This window comes from Corythoichthys intestinalis, chromosome 11 (assembly GCF_030265065.1).
Source record: "Corythoichthys intestinalis isolate RoL2023-P3 chromosome 11, ASM3026506v1, whole genome shotgun sequence".
Lineage (NCBI taxonomy): Eukaryota > Metazoa > Chordata > Actinopteri > Syngnathiformes > Syngnathidae > Corythoichthys > Corythoichthys intestinalis.
Window position 1 is genome coordinate 43,437,466 of NC_080405.1, and position 18,486 is coordinate 43,455,951.

Below are 18,486 nucleotides of genomic sequence, written 5' to 3' on the forward strand. Positions count from 1 at the left end.
TGCGCCCCCCTAGGGGGGCCCGCCCCACTATTTGAGAAATACTGGTCTAAATAAAGAAATTAAATATAACCGAAAACACTTCTTTGTCAGGTACAGTGGGGAGAACAAGTATTTGATACACTGCCAACAATAACAAAAATGAATAAAAATGTAGCTGTCCTTCAAGTAAAACACTACTGCTTTTGTCCACAAGCACAGCTAAACGCAACAAAAAAATGAAAGCTCCTGTGGGCTGCTTTAGGACTACATAAATAAGATAAAAAGTAAAATTGGGGAGAAGGGGGTAAACCTCGGTTTACTGCATTTCTCACAGTTTAAATAACGTTACCAGTAGAAAGCACATACAGAAGGACATTTCTCTCTAAGCAGCTTCCTACTCGAGTTTTGCAGATTAGCGAGTTCACACAGTTTAATGTTATGCTAACTCTGATGCAGTTCAGACTTTCAAAAGCAGAATTAGTGGTGTGTTCCCTACTTCCACAACATTGATATCTTTTTACATTTCTTATGATGGCTCATGCTGCCTGAAAAAAAACAAAACCTTGTAATATCCCTAATCTCTAATGTGTGTGTGTGTGTGTGTGTGTGTGGGGGGGGGTCAAGTCATTAGCCAATCAAATGCGCGTTTGGGACCGGCTCATTCAGCAAGTGAAAAGAGGTACATGTAAGTCTGAACATCATGTAAATAATTCACTTCATAATGGTGGGGTCAATTACAACCATTTAAACATACGGGAAGACAATCTAAATGACCTATATAACTGAAGTCATTATATAACACAAATAAGGTTGCTTAAAGGATGGTGGGGACAATTTGAGCATCCTGAAAAGTTGGTAGCGTTTTGTCCCTACCGTCCCTATGCAAACCTACGCCCTTGGTGGAAATGCATCTGTGTTTGAAATTTCAGACCTCTATACCAATCTTTTAAGTGGGTGAACTTGCAAAATCATTAGGGGTGCAAATACTTCTGTTCCTCACTTTATTTTTGTTAGCGTTAATAAACAGTTCATATTTTCATCACTGACGAAGACAATTCTTGACATGATGTCTCTGACAGCAAACATAAAACCTCTTATTCTCCTCAATAGGGAGTGATTGATACAGCTCAGACCCTTTGCGATGTAGCGTCCCGCGGGCACGAGCAGAAAGGTCTTCCCGGCGCGGTGGGCGGAGTCCTGCGGCAGATTCCACCCACTGTGGTGCGCCCCCTCATAGTCGCCTCGGAAGCCACATCCAATCTGCTGGGCGGGATGCGCAACCAGATCAAACCGGATGCCAGGAAGGAGGACTTCTTGAAGTGGCGCACGGAGGACTGCCAAGAATGACCATGGCGTGCGTGTGTGGCTCCTGGATTCAAATTTGTTGTTTTGTTTTGTTTTTTTGCATATGTGACTGTATACTAACAAACGTTAGTCTGATTCAATGCAAAAAGAAAACGCCAAACGCAATGACTAACAGCTACTGTGACGGCCAGTGTTGTGCATTGTGGGTTACATCATTGATTCGCAAATGCAGCAGGAACTCTGTGAGTTTCAAGTCCCCTCAGTATTGCGCTCACTGACTGGTTTAGCGTGCAAACATATCGTCATTGTTGTCCCCTCCTTTTGTTTTCTAGTTCAGTGGCATTTCAGGCAGTCGCCCAGCTTCAAAGTGCGCGTGGAGATTACATGTCGCCTCCAGATTTTGCTTTTTGTTTCTGCTTTGACATTGTGTGCCATAAAATGAGCAGTGTCCCTTTTTTTTTTTTTTTTTTAATGACACAAACCCGTGTTGCCTTGTTCATTTCTGCTCCCCTAGAAACTTAAAAGCTCATCATTAATTTGCCTGACTGAATAGAAACACTTGAAGCCTCTAAGTGTAGTTGTAAACTTCACAAACACACCCCAACAGCTCAGTTGTGTTGTGATGTCATCCTGTGGTTCTTCCACTTTTATCACATATTGTTTTCAGAGAGATTTGGACACAACAAAGTTGGGATCTTTTTCCTGTTCCTTGTTTTTAGTTGCCTTTCTGTGTCATGTTTTTTTTTTTTTCTCCATTGAAGTTTCTGTGTGTTGTAAACTAAGCAATGATGGGATGTGAATGTAGTAACCACGGAGGATTTGGAGATTGTGGTTCTGAAAAAAAAAAAAAAAGTTTTACATTTTTTATGTTTTTGTTATGTACCTGATTTTGTGTGGATGTTTGCTGTTTGAGAGAAAGAGTGACAGACCGGGTGTGCTTGTGTGCGCGCCTGATGCATGTCTGTGAGGTTGGTTGGCTTGTAATTGCTATTTACGATATCATCAGTTGTATGAATGCCCTGTATAGTACAAAACAATGAGTATATAAAAAATAAAAAAAAATACTTGTTTAAATATTACGTTGCTGTTGAAATACTTTGTCTTGTTTAGAATTATATTTTTACGAAATTTATTTTCTCTTGCGGAACCTTTGGTACGCACAACCATTTCCGGGAATCATTTAAGCGACGCAACTTCCGGTCCGCATGTTCGTCGCTGCGTCGTGACAAACAACAGAACGTTGTTTATTGTTAAAATATTAGTACATATACATATTTAGTTGACGTAAACATGAAGCTTCTTACGCACAACATGCTGACATCTCATGTGAAGGGTGTCACCAAAGGATATCCGCTGCTAATTAAGGTAAACGTGATCAGAAAACGGCATTATCTCGTATTTTTTTTGTTGGCTCAATCTAATCTCAGTGTTTGAAATGTCTGAAAACGAGCTACTTTTGGCAAAATTCTCATTTGGTGAGACACTAAGAAAAAATGCGTGCATGAGATATGATACATTTTCGTCTGCATTTCTTTGTGAAAATGTCTACAGCAGTTGGTTTGGTTATATTCAAACCTTAGTGTACGGCAGTGCTTCTCAATTATTTTGCCCCCCCTCAACTCTGCCGCCACAGTAAATAGTAACATTTGTCTATAAAATTATTATTATTATAAGTGCACCTCTGCATAACAATGTATCCTTTTTAATATTAAAGAAAAAAGGTAATATAGATCAACTTAAAATAAAGTATAACTTTATTAACATTGGTTTGTTTGTAACAGAAAAGACAAAGCGCATCAAATTGCCTGAAAAAGTCACATCCAAACTGTAGAAAAATGTTGACCATTTGATAATGAAAAATAAAATTTAATAAGTAATAATATATTCCAATTGATTAACAACATTAACTAATGAGGACAATGTGTAAAACAATTTGACCGAAAAAAAAAGAAAAAAAAATTTTTTTAATGGAATGACAGTGTAGACAGGCAGTTTTTATTTTTGCTGGAGGCAGTATCAGCTCCTATGCTGTAATGTGGGGTTATTTTGCACTGAGCAACTTGGAATGCCACCTTATATGATGCTAACAGTGCTCGCTGGTGATGTAACATTGACAAATGGGAGGGACAATGGCGTACCGCAAGCAACACGTCACTTCCGCTCATTAATATTCATGACATTAGCTACTGTTGCTAAGTAGGGACAAGCCACCGTTTGTCCCTAATAGACCCTACCCACGTGACGTCACAACTCCTTCCTCCTGACTGGTGCCGCCCAATTGTCCGTCAACACATCACGTTTCCCTGTTACGGCTACGTACATTCCTCCTATTTACGACGTGTTTTTCTGCTCGTTAACATTAATAATCAAAATGGTGAAGGCGTGTGTGGCGGTCGGTTGCAATAACAGAGAAGATAGACGGAGAAGACGGAGAGACTTGAAGTTCTACCGGATTCCGAGAGACCCGGAGAGAAGAGAGCGAGATGGGCTGCTGCAATTCGACGAGAAAACTGGGCTCCAAACGATTACCACAGATTATGTAATAGTCATTTTATATCTGGTAAGATGCATTTAATATATATTCAGAGGGTTTTGGGCTGACAACCACAATTAAGATCATTGCTAGGCTAATCGCCGACAACATACACGTATGTATGTAGTGAGAGTGCTATCGCTAAACCATATAAACATTAAAAGCCCTAACTCCATTGACAAACGACATGAAATACATTAGACTTGACAGTGGATGTTAGCAATAACAAAAGATTTTGAATTGAAAATTTCGTAACTCACCTTTCCAAGCACAAGATAGATTCCTGCCGAATTTTCGTGGACGAGGACCTGTTTCACCCAACCAGCAACGAAGTGTTTATAAGCCTCCAAGCTCTTAAAGTTTTTCAAACTTTCGTGAGAATAGGCTGATTTTGTGTGGACAAGATAGTTGTACAGTTCAGGGTAGCTAGCAGATGTCAGGCAAATACGGCGGAGACAGCGGGTCGAAAAACATCGATTTAGGCATCAAATATGGATCTGGCGAATGGATAAACTGAAGCTTTTCCACATAACGCCTTTTATGCAACGCATCAAGTGAGTTTACGGCATCCGAAAGCACCGGGTCTTCCATGAAATGCATTATAAATTGCTCGATCAATTGAGACCATTGATAATACAGACACAAAATGACGGACAAGTGGGCGGAACCATACAGCGAGCACGTGATTTTGTGACGTCGGTGGGTAGGGTCTATAGGAAATGAATGGAAATCGTGTACGAAGGACATGTTTACAGAGCTAAACCTACCAATTCCCTCCGAAAATGATGTGCCTGGTGCCAAATTGACTGGCAAAGATGTGGAAGAACAGAAAAATGTTCAGTTAAAGAGATGGCTTTAATGTCGAAGGCTGAAAAAGACGAAAAAAAACGAGCCGACCTAAGCATAGCTTTCGCTTTTTTATCGACGCGACTGACAATGACATTCTCCTGTTTCAACAAGCTATCCTTTACCATCAGCCCTGTCTTTCTTATACATCCTCTGATTGTACTACGTCTCTTACCGTTCTTGGGGGTAATTTAGTTAGCTTTGTGTAGCAATCGCAAATGCTACTCAGTGACAGCCAACGAACACTTTTAATTTTTTCATTGATAACGCATCTTAATCCTATAATTTATTTACACTTCCCCCTTACTAAAGTTGTTTTACATATATATATATATATATATATATATATATATATATATACATATCAGAGGTTGCGCTAGACCTTTTCGTTGTCTGTCATTTTGACTGACAGGGTCATAAAAATCTGGTCATAGTCTATTTTTACCCGTCACTTAAATTTTTAAAATGATAATGATGACATATTCAATAGTATTTAGTTTTCATTCATTTTTAATTAATATTGTAACGCTTGCTTGGCGGCGAAAAATTAGACACGGAAGTCGTGGTATTTTTCTCCCTTTTTACTCTGCTTACCGCCAACAACTCCGCCCTCAAAGAAAAAGAGGCAACGATATAGACCCCAATCACCAACGTCACACAATGATCTTAATTGTAGTTGTCAGCCCAAAATCTTCTAAATATATATTAAATGCATCTTACCAGATATAAAATGACTACTACATAGTCTGTGGTGATCGTTTGGTGCCCAGATTTCTTGTCGAATTACAGCAGTCCATCTCGCTCTCATCTTCGGGTCTCTCAGAATACGGTAGAACTTCAAGTCTCTCCGTCTATCTTCTCTGTTACAGCAACCAACCGCCACACACGCCTTCACCATTTTGATTATTAATATTAACGAGCAGAAAAACACGCCGTAATAGGAGGCATGTACGGAGCGGTAATGTGTAAACATGACGAGCTGACACACAATATGGCGGCTCCAGTCAGGGGGGTGGAGTTGTGACGTCATGTGACGCTGGCACACCGGGTGCACCAATAAGAACCTCGCGTTGATGTGTCAATCACGGTGCCGCCGCAAGACCCCGGTGACGCTACAATAGACAATAGCTAATTAATATGCTAACTCGCCACCCTGTGGTCTGGGGTGTGAATTGCAACCTGTCAAAATGACGGACGGACTTCAGTTTTTTCCGTCACCGTTTTAAAAAACCGGTCAACGACGGAAAATATCCGGTTAACGCGACCCCTGATATATATATATATAACAGAAACGGTAACAGTGGCAGTCAGATACCATTGTAATTCTAGCGTCCCGAGAGTAAACATCATGCTTGTCATTACTGACTTGTCGGCGTTATTAAACAGCCGCCATCTTAAAGCAGGAGACTTTTTAGAAGGCTCTGTTGTAGTGAACCTAATTGACTTTTTATCTAAAATACTCCTAAATCGGCAAAATGTTGAATATATCTTTAAAACAGTTTTAAAACTTTCACATGTCTAAAGTAGACTGAAGGGAAATTATGGAATAACAGGAGCAAGTTTAACAACTTTAACGGTTGATTCACAACATTAAATTAATTGAAAGTACTTTGAAGCTGCTGATACAGAATTCTTTGGTATTTTATTTACGGTTTTGAAATGTTAACTTGATACTGAAATAGTCGTTTATTTAAGTCTGAGAGGCTTTTTGTACATTTTTTGTAACTAATGTACGAAACACTGAAAGCAGCTAAAGGCTTGGGGGGTTTGTGGGTGTCATCAATAATCGAGTTATAATCGAATCGTTGCCTCTGAATCGTAATCGAATCGTTAGGTGCCCAAAGATTCCCACCTCTAGTAAATAGACTGGTCTTTTCTTGTCTCCCACTGTATTAAAATCAATCAATCAATCAATCAATCAATCAATCAATCAATCAATCAAATTTATTTATACTTATATAGCCCTTTCCAAAAACCTAAAGGTCCCCAAAGTGCTTTACAACAAAGACAAACATGGCTCAAGGTAAAAAAAAAAGGCAGGAAAGTATTCTACAATGACATTAAGAAAAAAAAAATGAAACAAAAACAGCGCATTGTGATAAAAGTCAGACAGCAAATAAAACAGATAAAATCCGAACACATTAAAAACCCTTAAGAAATAGAATATAAAACCAGGCTACCCTAATCTGGGGAAAAGGCGAGTCTAAAAAGTTGTTTTTAACCAAGACTTAAAAAGACCTAGATTCGTGGTGGTGCGGATTTCAGGGGAAAGGCTATTCCACAACCTGGAGGCAGCAACCGCAAAAGATCGTTCTCCCCACTGTTTAAGTTTCGATCTTGGAAGTCAAAAGTCTACATAAGTTTCATCGCATCTCCTCGTTTTTGCTCTTAATATCTCGAGTGCCCTTTGCTGTGTGCTCTTGTTTAGTTAAAAAATACTGTGCGCACTCTGAAAATGAGAGAGCCACTGCCACCCACTGAGTGAATGTGCAATTACAATTTATTGTATTACGATAAAAAAGTATGTTCCCTGAGGTCACATGCGCCACCCCGCTGCCACCCCCGCCGCTCTGCGCCCCCTGGAGGTGTGCGCCCATCTATTTGAGAAGTACTGGTATAAGGAAATAGCTAGTGTTGGGCTTGAGACCATTCTGTTCGAGACCAAGACATACCCAAGAACAATATGTTGCAGAACTCACCAAGACTAATACTTTAAGACTTTTTTGGCTTTCGATACCAATACCATGGTAACGATCGATACCGATATTCTACTGATAAGGGGTGGGAACCTATGGGTACCTAACGATATGATATGAGGCTCACGATAACAATGATCTCACGATATAGCGAATAAATCTGTTCATCCGCTGCCATCCCTCCCACTTCAAGGGACTCAAAATCAACAGGAAGTAACCTGTAAATGGCCTTAAATGAACAGGAAGTGACTTGTAAATGCCCACAAAAGACTAGCTGTGAATGCTCTGGTTTCAGTGCCATTGACGGCGCTAGACATCCAATCCAGTTAAAATGAAAGAAGTATATATAATGAAGTTATGAAAGAGTTGGCATTAGCAACATAAGTGGAATTTCTGTGTAAATCGGATTTAACTTGTGCTGCAACGATTAATCGATTAACTCGAGTATTCGATAAGAAAAAAAAGATACGAATTCAATTTTGCTGCTTCGAGTATTCGTTTAGTTAAAGTGGCGTTGTGATGGTTTGTTTTGAAAGTGTTTGCATTTAGTTTTATTTATTTGGGTGGATACACTGCCCTCTAGTCTGCTTCATTTCACGTGGCTGAATCCAGCTGCTCCCTGTTAAGACCAACATAAGCTAAGTTTTTTTTTTTTTTTAGAGCTAATGGTTTTTTATTGCATTCGTAATTTAGTTTTTAGGTCTATTTGGCCTTTTTTTTGGGGGGGGGATACATGTCGGGACCATTTGTTAAGAGCATTGTAAAAAAAAAAAATGCGCTAGCGGACTTAAGCCAATTATTCTTTTGTTGTACATAGATCCTCATTTATTTTATTTTTTTACTGTTTGAGGCTCAGCTCAGGTATATTAATTTTTTTATGTTCCTTATCTGATTACTTGGTTATTAGAACTACTTCATCAATTAATCGACTATTAAAATAATCGATAGCTGCAGCCCTAAATTTAACCCTTTAAGTACCCTAAAATACCCCCTAAATCTCAAAATAATGATCCAAAAACATGGATTATATACTGTCCTCGCCAAGATGTTGGCGCTAAGTCCTAGCTAGACAGCGATCTAAGCTCCAAAATAATGATGTCAGACGTCCGTGTGGTTTGCTGACTTTATTCAGCTGCTTATGACATCAACACTTGCAGAATAAAACTAAAATAAAAATGAAATTAAATCAGTTTCATCTTCAATAACAGCAACTCAAATTTGCGTTACCAACTAGCTGCTAGTACAGCAATAATAATCCGCATAAACGATTAGCATGTATGAGTTAGCGTTCGCACATCATCAAAAACAACCACATCTACTTGCCCCAAGTATTTTAAGACGATTGAAAACGTACAATAAACAGTACAAAAGGTGTTATATACAGGTGTGGCCTCTGTGGATGCTTCACAAGCAACAAATGTGCACAGGCTTGCAGCTTTCTCCCCTTTCACTCGGCTGCGCGACTTCTTCGTGGAAGCAAATGGCTCTTCCTCGTGTGTACACGCGCTCTTCTTCATGTGCGCCAGTACGCTCTTTTTCGTGTGTACATGCGCTCTTCTTCTTGTGTGGAAATTCGTTTTTCTTCGTGTGTACATGCGCTCTTACTTGAGTGCGGAAGTACTACCTGCTCTACGCGTTCTGTGCCAAAATAAAAGCATGCATCACAAAACAAAAGTCAACGTTATAACATTATAAAAAAAAAAAAAAACCACTGGTGACTCCGGCATCAGAAAGTCGAAATCGTTGGGTTTGTCGTCACCCGGGGACTACCTATATTGTCAAACCTCTACTGATTCTACGTTTTTTGTGAGAAGATTTTTTTAATTTGAATACTCAATTACTACATACTAGCGGTGCAACGGTACACAGAAATCACGGTTCGGTATGTACCTCGGTTTTGAGGTCACGGTTCGGTTCATTTTCGGTACAGTAAGAAAACAAAATGCAAATTATAAATGTGCTAGTTGTTTATTACACACTTTTGTGCTTTCAACAATAGGAACATTAGCCTATACAAAGCGGGTATTTAAAGATGATAATCCAACAACAATTTGCCTTTCAGACCCCGCGTATTGGTCAGCTTTCTTTCTGAAAGAAGGAAGAAAAAAGAAGTCCTGTGCTAAAGAGAAAAGCAATCCCAATGACAAAGATTTTAACATGTATTTACAAATGAAATGCCTCAATGAATCATTTTTTTTTCCTTATGAACGGTTTTCAAAAGCTTTTTTGGTGGATTTTCTCAAGTTAAAGCGCCACACAGAAATTAATAAATTTAATTGTGTAAGCAGGATCTGTGTTTATTCTGTATTATTATTAGTGATGCACGATAATACATTTTTCAACCGATACCGATAACCGATAATTTCCTCCTCATTCCAACCGATAACCGATAATGTCAAGCCGATAATTCTATTAAAAGATTTATGTAAAATTTTAAAGTATACACAAAAGAAAATATTACTGTGCAAAAATATAATTTAGTGCTCTTTTTTTTTTTCAACATAAAATATGAACAAGTCGTCAATTCAAACATCTGAATAATGACAGATTGTCTGACATTGTGTAATGGTAAACTTTTGGCAACAATTACTAATAGAGTAAATACCTAAGTTGCACAAAATGCCTTTAAAAGTAAGCCATTCCTAACATATATAACATTAATACACTGCAAAACACACCTCCTTAAAACTAGTCAGTTTTAAGTGTAAATCTATTAGCAATAAGTGAAATTATCTGCCATCGCTTCAAGTGTATTTCTCTCAGATTTCTTGGAATAAAAATAGCTACCTGAAAATAATCTTAACAGCCTTGTTTTAAGCAATACATTATTATACCTAATCCTAAAAAAAAACAAAAACTTGGAGGAAGGAAAGATTTTGAATAATATTTGTGGCTACAGAATATTGATTTAAGAATTTGATTATCTACTGTGACTGTAATTGATCAGAGAAATATGTTAAATAATTTGAAAAGTGATTGCTAATGTTATATGCTTTGTTGCACACTGTGAAAATGATTAACTCAAAAGAGCGAGATGTCATGTACCCATTCTGCAGCGCTTTGTTTACATTTGCGGCTTTCACGACATTTGTTTCACAGCAGCTAAACTGATACACGGCAGTACTATCTGGACGGAGTTGGAGCTCGCATCCGCGTGCGTGTTGTTTTGTGCCTGAATTTTGTTTAGCCGAAAATGAAGGCAGCGTTACAAAGTCATCTGGCCGCTCGTCATTTTACATACTGAATGCATTATTGACTGGCTGACTTCGTTTTCTCCATGTTTAAATTATCATCTAACCACTGTGCCGTCATGATAAGCTTGCTTACTGGACATCACTTTTTCATGAAGGATGGTGGTCGTATAAACTGCATTATTTTTTTTATCCAGGGCTTTGGTTCTCGGGTCATTTAGGTAAAAAAAAAAAAACACATGTCTCGTCTCGGCGGCAGGTACGTTCGTACCGGATAATCCGCCCGCCCCAGCCGGTTTGCCGCGGCGTATTCGGGTCCTGGCTCTGCTCGCACGCCGTGGGGGAACGCTCGAGAAACCGGGGTGTTCGCCGGAGGTCCCGAAGCCGGGGAACCGGGCTCGGACCGGCCAGAGCGGTGGGCTCCGTCGGAAGACGGCTACTTGCCGACTTTCGGTCTCCAGTCATGCCGGTGTTTAGCCTTAGATGCGAATTTACCACCCGCCTTGGGCTGCATTCCCAAACAGCCCGACTGTGTATCGTCACAAGCCCTGTAGTTTAACTTGGTTAGTGTTTACAATAGCTTTAGCATTCCCGCTAGCAGCAGCCTCGCATTCGTTCCAAAATTCTTTGTAATTGCTGCTGGGTTAGTGGTTTTGAATGAGGACGCTTTCTTTCTGCCTCGTGGAACTTCTACGGTACATGTTTCGCAGATGGCGAGAGCGTCGTTTTTTTAGTAACAGCCGCCATAATATTCAACTACATCTTGTCGTGTAACACCGCCTCCTCAACCCCTCCTCCCTCAGGGGCTTCAGAGAGGGGAGGGGTTGAGGAGGCGGCGTGCTGAATTCTTCGGTTGCGCACATTTTGAGGCAAAATCAAGTATATAATTATCGGATTGCATTATCGGTTGAATTTTTTTATTATCTGGATTATCTGTGGGACGTCATAATTGCCATTATCGGCCGATAATTATCGGTGACCGATATTATCGTGTATCTTTAATTATTATTATTATTATTTAATTACAGGTGTTTTAGCTACTTTCAATTTATTTTATTTAAATGGGCTATTATTTATTTTATTATGTGTTTATATTTTACAAATGTGATGTAGGATTCATTTATATTGTATATTTTATGTATAACTTTAGTTCCTATGTGAATATTAGTTCCTACTTGTTTTGTTGTGGTAGGAGGGTTTTGTATTGAACACGGGGCCGTGTTGGTTATTATTATAGCAGAAAAGACAGCAGTAAATCAACAAAGACAAGTCAACCGTGCCCTGATCTACCACTCAAGAGATCTGTTTGACTCAAAAAGTGGGTTACGATTGCAAATTAGTTTGAAAATCGACCGGATCCACCGTATTTTTACACGAGTGACTAGCTAGTAGTATCGACGCAGGAGGACCGCGTCTAGCATTAAATGATAAACTCTGCCGTTCTTTTCGCATGCGTCGCGTTGAGCCGCTTCTGGGATGCGTCTAACACGCGGCCGCACTGCGACTGGTGTGCATTGGCTTATTGACTTTAACGCCCGCGTTTCACTGCGTTCTCGCGGCGGCCACGTTGTCGCGCCGTTGACGTTTCTGGGTTACACTGTCCTACCGTGTTGGTCCTCATTATAGTAGAGAAGACGGAGTAAATATAATCTACACAAAGAAACTGTAACCCGATCGACTCACAGCCTCGAAAAGTAAGGGTTACATTACGTCAGAAACTCGTTCGGTACGACTCCGTTCCAAACCGAGCACCCCGTACCGAAACGGTTCAATACAAATACATGTACCGTTACACCCTTACTACATACTCACTCAAATGTAAAGTATTTCCTATCATGGCTTGGTCAGACACTGCTTAATTCATAGTTTATTAGCTAAATTGTTTTGATGTTATTCTACTACTCATCGTCAAATCTACCGGAAATATGGCTTTATGTATTTTACTGCCTCCTGGTGGTGCATACAATACAAGGATTAGCACAATATCCATTGAATGAAATAATAATGGCAAAAAAATAGTTCAATTCTTGAAATTATATTCAATTACGTTCTCGTGTAATTTTGAGGGCTTAATCATCCATTTTCTCCATTGCAGGCGACGGAGGTGAAGGTAAACGAGGTGGACTTTAACCCTCAGTTCGTCAGCCGCATGATCCCCAAGCTGGAGTGGAGCGCTCTGCTTCAAGCTGCGGACGAGGTGACGCCAAGTCAAGAACTTGATATTTCGTATGAAAGAATTGCACGTCATTTGTGTTAATCATTGCCTCCTTAGTTGGGTCAGCGACAAGACCTGCCGGGTGAACTGGTGGCTGACTTCGAGAACAATGAAGATTTCCTCAAGAAGGTGCACCGGGTTCTTTTGGAGGTATGTACCGGCTTGTCTTGACTCTTATTGGTTTGAGTTGCTTTAAAATCCTCTTATTTTTATGTTGGCCCCAGAGGTTGCGCTAGACTTTTTCGTTGTCTGTCATTTTGACTGACAGGGTCATAAAAATCTGGTCATAATCTATTTTTACCAGTCACTTAAATTTTTAAAATGACTATATGGTGTTAAATGGTGTTATACTTATATAGCGCTTTTCCACCTTTCAAGGCGCTCAAAGTGCTTTACACTATATCTTGATGCATAATATAAAGTAACTAACATTAGTGCAGTCATGGATTACAGTAAGCAGGCCAGTGCTGTGTTTCCATATATACAGTGCCTTGCAAAAGTATTCGGCCCCCTTGAATCTTGCGACCTTTCGCCACATTTCAGGCTTCAAACATAAAGATATGAAATTTAATTTTTTTGTCAAGAATCAACAACAAGTGGGACACAATCGTGAAGTCGAACAACATTTATTGGATAATTTAAACTTTTTTAACAAATAAAAAACTGAAAAGTGGGGCGTGCAATATTATTCGGCCCCTTTACTTTCAGTGCAGCAAACTCACTCCAGAAGTTCAGTGAGGATCTCTGAATGATCCAATGTTGTCCTAAATGACCGATGATGATAACTAGAATCCACCTGTGTGTAATCAAGTCTCCGTATAAATGCACCTGCTCTGTGATAGTCTCAGGGTTCTGTTTAAAGTGCAGAGAGCATTATGAAAACCAAGGAACACACCAGGCAGGTCCGAGATACTGTTGTGGAGAAGTTTAAAGCCGGATTTGGATACAAAAAGATTTCCCAAGCTTTAAACATCTCAAGGAGCACTGTGCAAGCCATCATATTGAAATGGAAGGAGCATCAGACCACTGCAAATCTACCAAGACTCGGCCGTCCTTCCAAACTTTCTTCTCAAACAAGGAGAAAACTGATCAGAGATGCAGCCAAGAGGCGCATGATCACTCTGGATGAACTGCAGAGATCTACAGCTGAGGTGGGAGAGTCTGTCCATAGGACAACAATCAGTCGTACACTGCACAAATCTGGCCTTTATGGAAGAGTGGCAAGAAGAAAGCCATTTCTCAAAGATATCCATTAGAAAGTCTCGTTTAAAGTTTGCCACAAGCCACCTGGGAGACACACCAAACATGTGGAAGAAGGTGCTCTGGTCAGATGAAACCAAAATTGAACTTTTTGGCCACAATGCAAAACGATATGTTTGGCGTAAAAGCAACACAGCTCATCACCCTGAACACACCATCCCCACTGTCAAACATGGTGGTGGCAGCATCATGGTTTGGGCCTGCTTTTCTTCAGCAGGGACAGGGAAGATGGTTAAAATTGACGGGAAGATGGATGCAGCCAAATACAGTAACATTCTGGAAGAAAACCTGTCGGTATCTGCACAAGACCTGAGACTGGGACGGAGATTTATCTTCCAACAGGACAATGATCCAAAACATAAAGCCAAATCTACAATGGAATGGTTAAAAAATAAACGTATCCAGGTGTTAGAATGGCCAAGTCAAAGTCCAGACCTGAATTCAATCGAGAATCTGTGGAAAGAGCTGAAGACTGCTGTTCACAAACACTCTCCATCCAACCTCACTGAGCTCGAGCTGTTTTGCAAGGAAGAATGGGCAAGAATGTCAGTCTCTCGATGTGCAAAACTGATAGAAACATACCCCAAGCGACTTGCAGCTGTAATTGGAGCAAAAGGTGGCGCTACAAAGTATTAACGCAAGGGGGCCGAATAATATTGCACGCCCCACTTTTCAGTTTTTTATTTGTTAAAAAAGTTTAAATTATCCAATAAATTTTGTTCCACTTCACGATTGTGTCCCACTTGTTGTTGATTCTTGACAAAAAATTAAAATTTTATATCTTTATGTTTGAAGCCTGAAATGTGGTGAAAGGTTGCAAGGTTCAAGGGGCCGAATACTTTTGCAAAGCACTGTATTTTTATTATATTATGTATATACAGGATATATTTATTTTTCCCCCCCAAGTGGGACCTTCCATGATCATAATACATTTAATAATAATAAAATATTATATAATTCCATTATATATATATATATATATATATATATTTTTTTTTTTTTAATGTATTATGATTACTAAATAAAAATGCACGTTGATACGACGCACATAAAGGCAACTTCAATTTTGTTTAAAAATCGTTAGAAAGTTGTATGGACTTACAATCCGCTAGATTGTTGTTTCCTGTTGTCTTCCGAAATACACCTGGGTGACGGCGCGTCAAGTGTTCGTTCATAGCCGACGTGCTACCGTGGTATGCGAGCTCAGCTTAGCAAAAAGAGTACAGACAGTGGTAGCACCCTCCATATTTTCCTTGAAGTCATTTCAGGCTCTGGCTAGTCTGGTCTGCTTTTTTGGCTTTATGCCGCTTTCACCGTGTTACCAATTCTGCTCTTTTTAGTAATTGGCGGTGTTTTCAACTGCTCGCCGCAGTGAGGAGTGAACCGGCGATTCACTTGATTTGTTGTCATCCTTCATCCTCCACTGCACCAGTCCCTCTTTTTTCACCTCTTTTATCAACACCATCGTCATTTTGGGGCTTTTTGAAGAAACTTCGGACACTCAGTTGCCTTGACATTTTTCCGACTAAGGCCAACGACGTCATGCATCAACAGAGACAATAGCTAATTAATATGCTCACTCGCCACCCTGTGTTCTGGGGTGTGATTGCAAACTGTTAAAATGACAGATGGACTTCAGTTTTTTCCGTCAACGTTTTAAAAAACCGGTCAACGACGGAAAATATTCGGTTAACGTGACCCCTGGTTGACCCTGTTGCAACAATTTCTGTCCTCTCATATTGTTTCTTTGACATTGAGCTGTGGCACTCTCTAGTGGCGTTAGTGACTCACTCGCATGCTTTTTTAGGTGGAAGTTATAGAGGGCTGCCTGCAGTGTCCCGAGTCAGGACGACAGTTCCCCATCTCCAAAGGGATCCCCAACATGCTGCTGAATGAAGACGAGGTGTAGACACACGTACATATTATAAGACTGAAGTGTGTGAACTGTGGGTTGGCTCGATGACAATATGCTCCCATCATGATTTTTTTACTTTATACCTTTAAAATGGTCCAAAACGGAGATTATACTCTTCATTGTTTTATCTGTATGTATTTTTGTAATCCCCCCACCCCCCAATAAATCCAGCTGAGCTTCCCTGGACAGCCAGAAGCACTATTAAGTTTTTTTGTGAATAATTACATTTGTGTGAGTGTGACTTTGTGAGAGTGTGACTACGCATGCGAGTGCCTGAAAGCGTGCGTGAGTCTAGAGCGAAAGCACCCAGGGCCACATGACGTGGCAGCGGCTCGTCTATTTTCGGCTCGAAGGAAAAGAGCACCAGACGGGATGGAAGTTGTTTTTCACCATTTTTCCCTTTTTTTTTCCATTTTGAAGCCACACGTCACAGCAAGCAAAACCAGAAAACTCCCACCTGCTTTGAACACAAACACCCGTCACGTAGTCGTTGTCTTTAGTAAGGCAAGTTGAAACAGACATGTTAACTCGGTTATCATTTACAAAAGTGGGAGCGGGTTGTGTGTGATGTGACCTGAAACCCGGAGTCAGGCCGAGTCCTACCTTTCTTTCCTTCTACTTAAAGCAATTACAGGCCTGTGCCCACAACTATAATGACAGTATGATGGGATGGCAGCAGAGCACCAATAAAAGCCACCCATGACAGATTAACAGTGTTGTGCAAATCCTAAACTGTAATTAACAATGAGATGGCTGGAAGATAAAGTGGCCTGTACGTGACGTCAAATGAAAGGAGACGTTCGCGAGCTGCTGCTTAAAAATGACTGCAATCAGCTAATGCTGTTTGATTTTACAGCTTCTATTTAGCTCAGCATTTTTGGAGTGCATGAGAATGAGTTTTTTTTCTTTTCTAAACCCTGCAACGTAGTCATTACATAGTCTGGAGGCAGTCAGCCATGCTGCCAATGCACACGCAATCCACCTACAGAGTCAACAAATATTTCCTAAGTATTTAGTGTGCAAAGGTGGGTAGAGTAGCCAAAATTTTTACTCAAGAGTAGCGTTGCTTCTAAATAATTGTGATTTTCGGACTATAAGCCGCTTTTCCCCTTTATTTTGAATCCTGTGGCTTATTTGTTGATTTATTTGGGTTAATAGGTAACACTTTATTTGACAGCGGCGAATAAGACTGTCATAATTATGACATGATTATGACACTAATATAGGCATTAATGAATGTTTATGACAGATGTCAATAAGTATCATTCAGCAAATTATTTCACCAACACACCATTTATGTCCAGTTCGGATATTTTAAGTCTATTCAAAAGTGAGATAATTTTCCAGATGACACAAAATGATATGTCATAAGCATTCATGAATGCTTATGGCAGTTTCATGTCATAATTATGATGGTATTATGACAGTTTTATTGGGCCACTGTCAAATTGTTACCAAATACCAGAGCTAGCAATTAATGAAACAACTGGAAGAGTAACTGAAGAAGTAATTAGCACAGGACATGAATTTTGATTGTTATTTACATCTGTAGCGCTGCAATGCAAGCTAGGAGGCATGTTGTACGACAACAGTGTTGGGAGCAGTTGGCAGCAGAGGTTGACTGTGTACCCCAAGGGGAGCAGTGATGGCCAAATGAAGCTTCTTGAAGCAATGAAGCTTCACAGCCAATTGGTTCAACGCTTCATGGAAGGGCATTTGGTCTTATGACAATCTTATGATGCTCAAGTAAAAGTAGTCATCCAAAAATTTACTCAAGTACAAGTAAAAAAGAAAAGAAAAAAACATTTGTTGAGAAAAATTTGTACTCAAGTCATGAGTAACATTGTGAGTAACTGCTCACAATGTCTGATTTTTTTTTTTTTTTTTTTTTTTAGCATAATGGGATTTGTTTTTTCTCAGCACAACTTCATCTATGCGAGCTGTTATTATTATACTGTACTATAACCTATTACATTACCACATTAGGCCAAAAAGATGACACAAAAATCATCAAATTCAGACCAAAACAACACTATGAAACATCACCAGTCCAAAGAGTGCCCTCTAGTGGGAAACATTACTCTTGCTCCCCTACTTTGGGCTACACTAGCTGTTACATTTTACCTCTTTTTACATAGTGACTTTGTTTTTGCCAGAGATGCTGAAAGTGGCTCTCGCCAATGAGCCTTCGCAACAATAGTCACATGACTCCATTATAGCAATCAGAGATGTCTTTTTCCCCACTAGAGGGCACTCTTTGGACTGATGCTGTTTCATAGTGTTGTTTTGGTATGAATTTGATGATTTCTATGTCATCATTTTGGCCTAATCTGATCATGCAATAGGTTATTGTAACAGTTCATATGGAGGAAGTTGTGCTGAGAAAAAAATATCCAATTATATTAAAAAATATCAGACATTGTGAGCAGTTACTCACAATGTTACTCATGACTAATTTTCTTAACGAATACTTTTTTACTTGTACTTGAGTAATTTTTTGGATGACGTGACTTTTACTTCAGTATTATTAGAAGCAACCCTACTCT

General features: G+C 39.7%; 2 protein-coding genes across 3 annotated transcripts in view; both read left to right on the forward strand.

Moving 5' to 3' along the window:
* Positions 1 to 2,361, forward strand: part of atg2a (autophagy related 2A) — a 54,610-nt gene extending 52,249 nt beyond the window's left edge. For both annotated transcript variants that reach the window (XM_057849899.1, XM_057849900.1), the window contains exon 42: positions 1,090 to 2,361. In XM_057849899.1, coding sequence (XP_057705882.1) covers positions 1,090 to 1,326 — 237 coding nt within the window. In that variant the 3' untranslated portion in view covers positions 1,327 to 2,361. The remainder of the gene's footprint in view (positions 1 to 1,089) is intronic.
* Positions 2,362 to 2,455: 94 nt separating this feature from the next.
* On the forward strand, positions 2,456 to 16,145 carry trmt112 (tRNA methyltransferase activator subunit 11-2). Its single transcript, XM_057849905.1, has 4 exons — positions 2,456 to 2,649; positions 12,646 to 12,747; positions 12,823 to 12,915; positions 15,833 to 16,145. The coding sequence occupies exons 1-4, from the start codon at positions 2,575 to 2,577 to the stop codon at positions 15,932 to 15,934; spliced, it is 372 nt and encodes a 123-aa protein (XP_057705888.1). The 5' UTR covers positions 2,456 to 2,574; the 3' UTR covers positions 15,935 to 16,145.
* Positions 16,146 to 18,486: the final 2,341 nt, after the last annotated feature.

Coding starts and splice junctions, on each gene's coding strand:
- trmt112 (XM_057849905.1), top strand. CDS start 2,575: ATGAAGCTTCTTACGCACAACATGCTGACATCTCATGTGAAGGGTGTC. Junction 2,650..12,645: donor GATATCCGCTGCTAATTAAG/GTAAACGTGATC, acceptor TCTCCATTGCAG/GCGACGGAGGTGAAGGTAAA. Junction 12,748..12,822: donor TGCTTCAAGCTGCGGACGAG/GTGACGCCAAGT, acceptor TTGCCTCCTTAG/TTGGGTCAGCGACAAGACCT.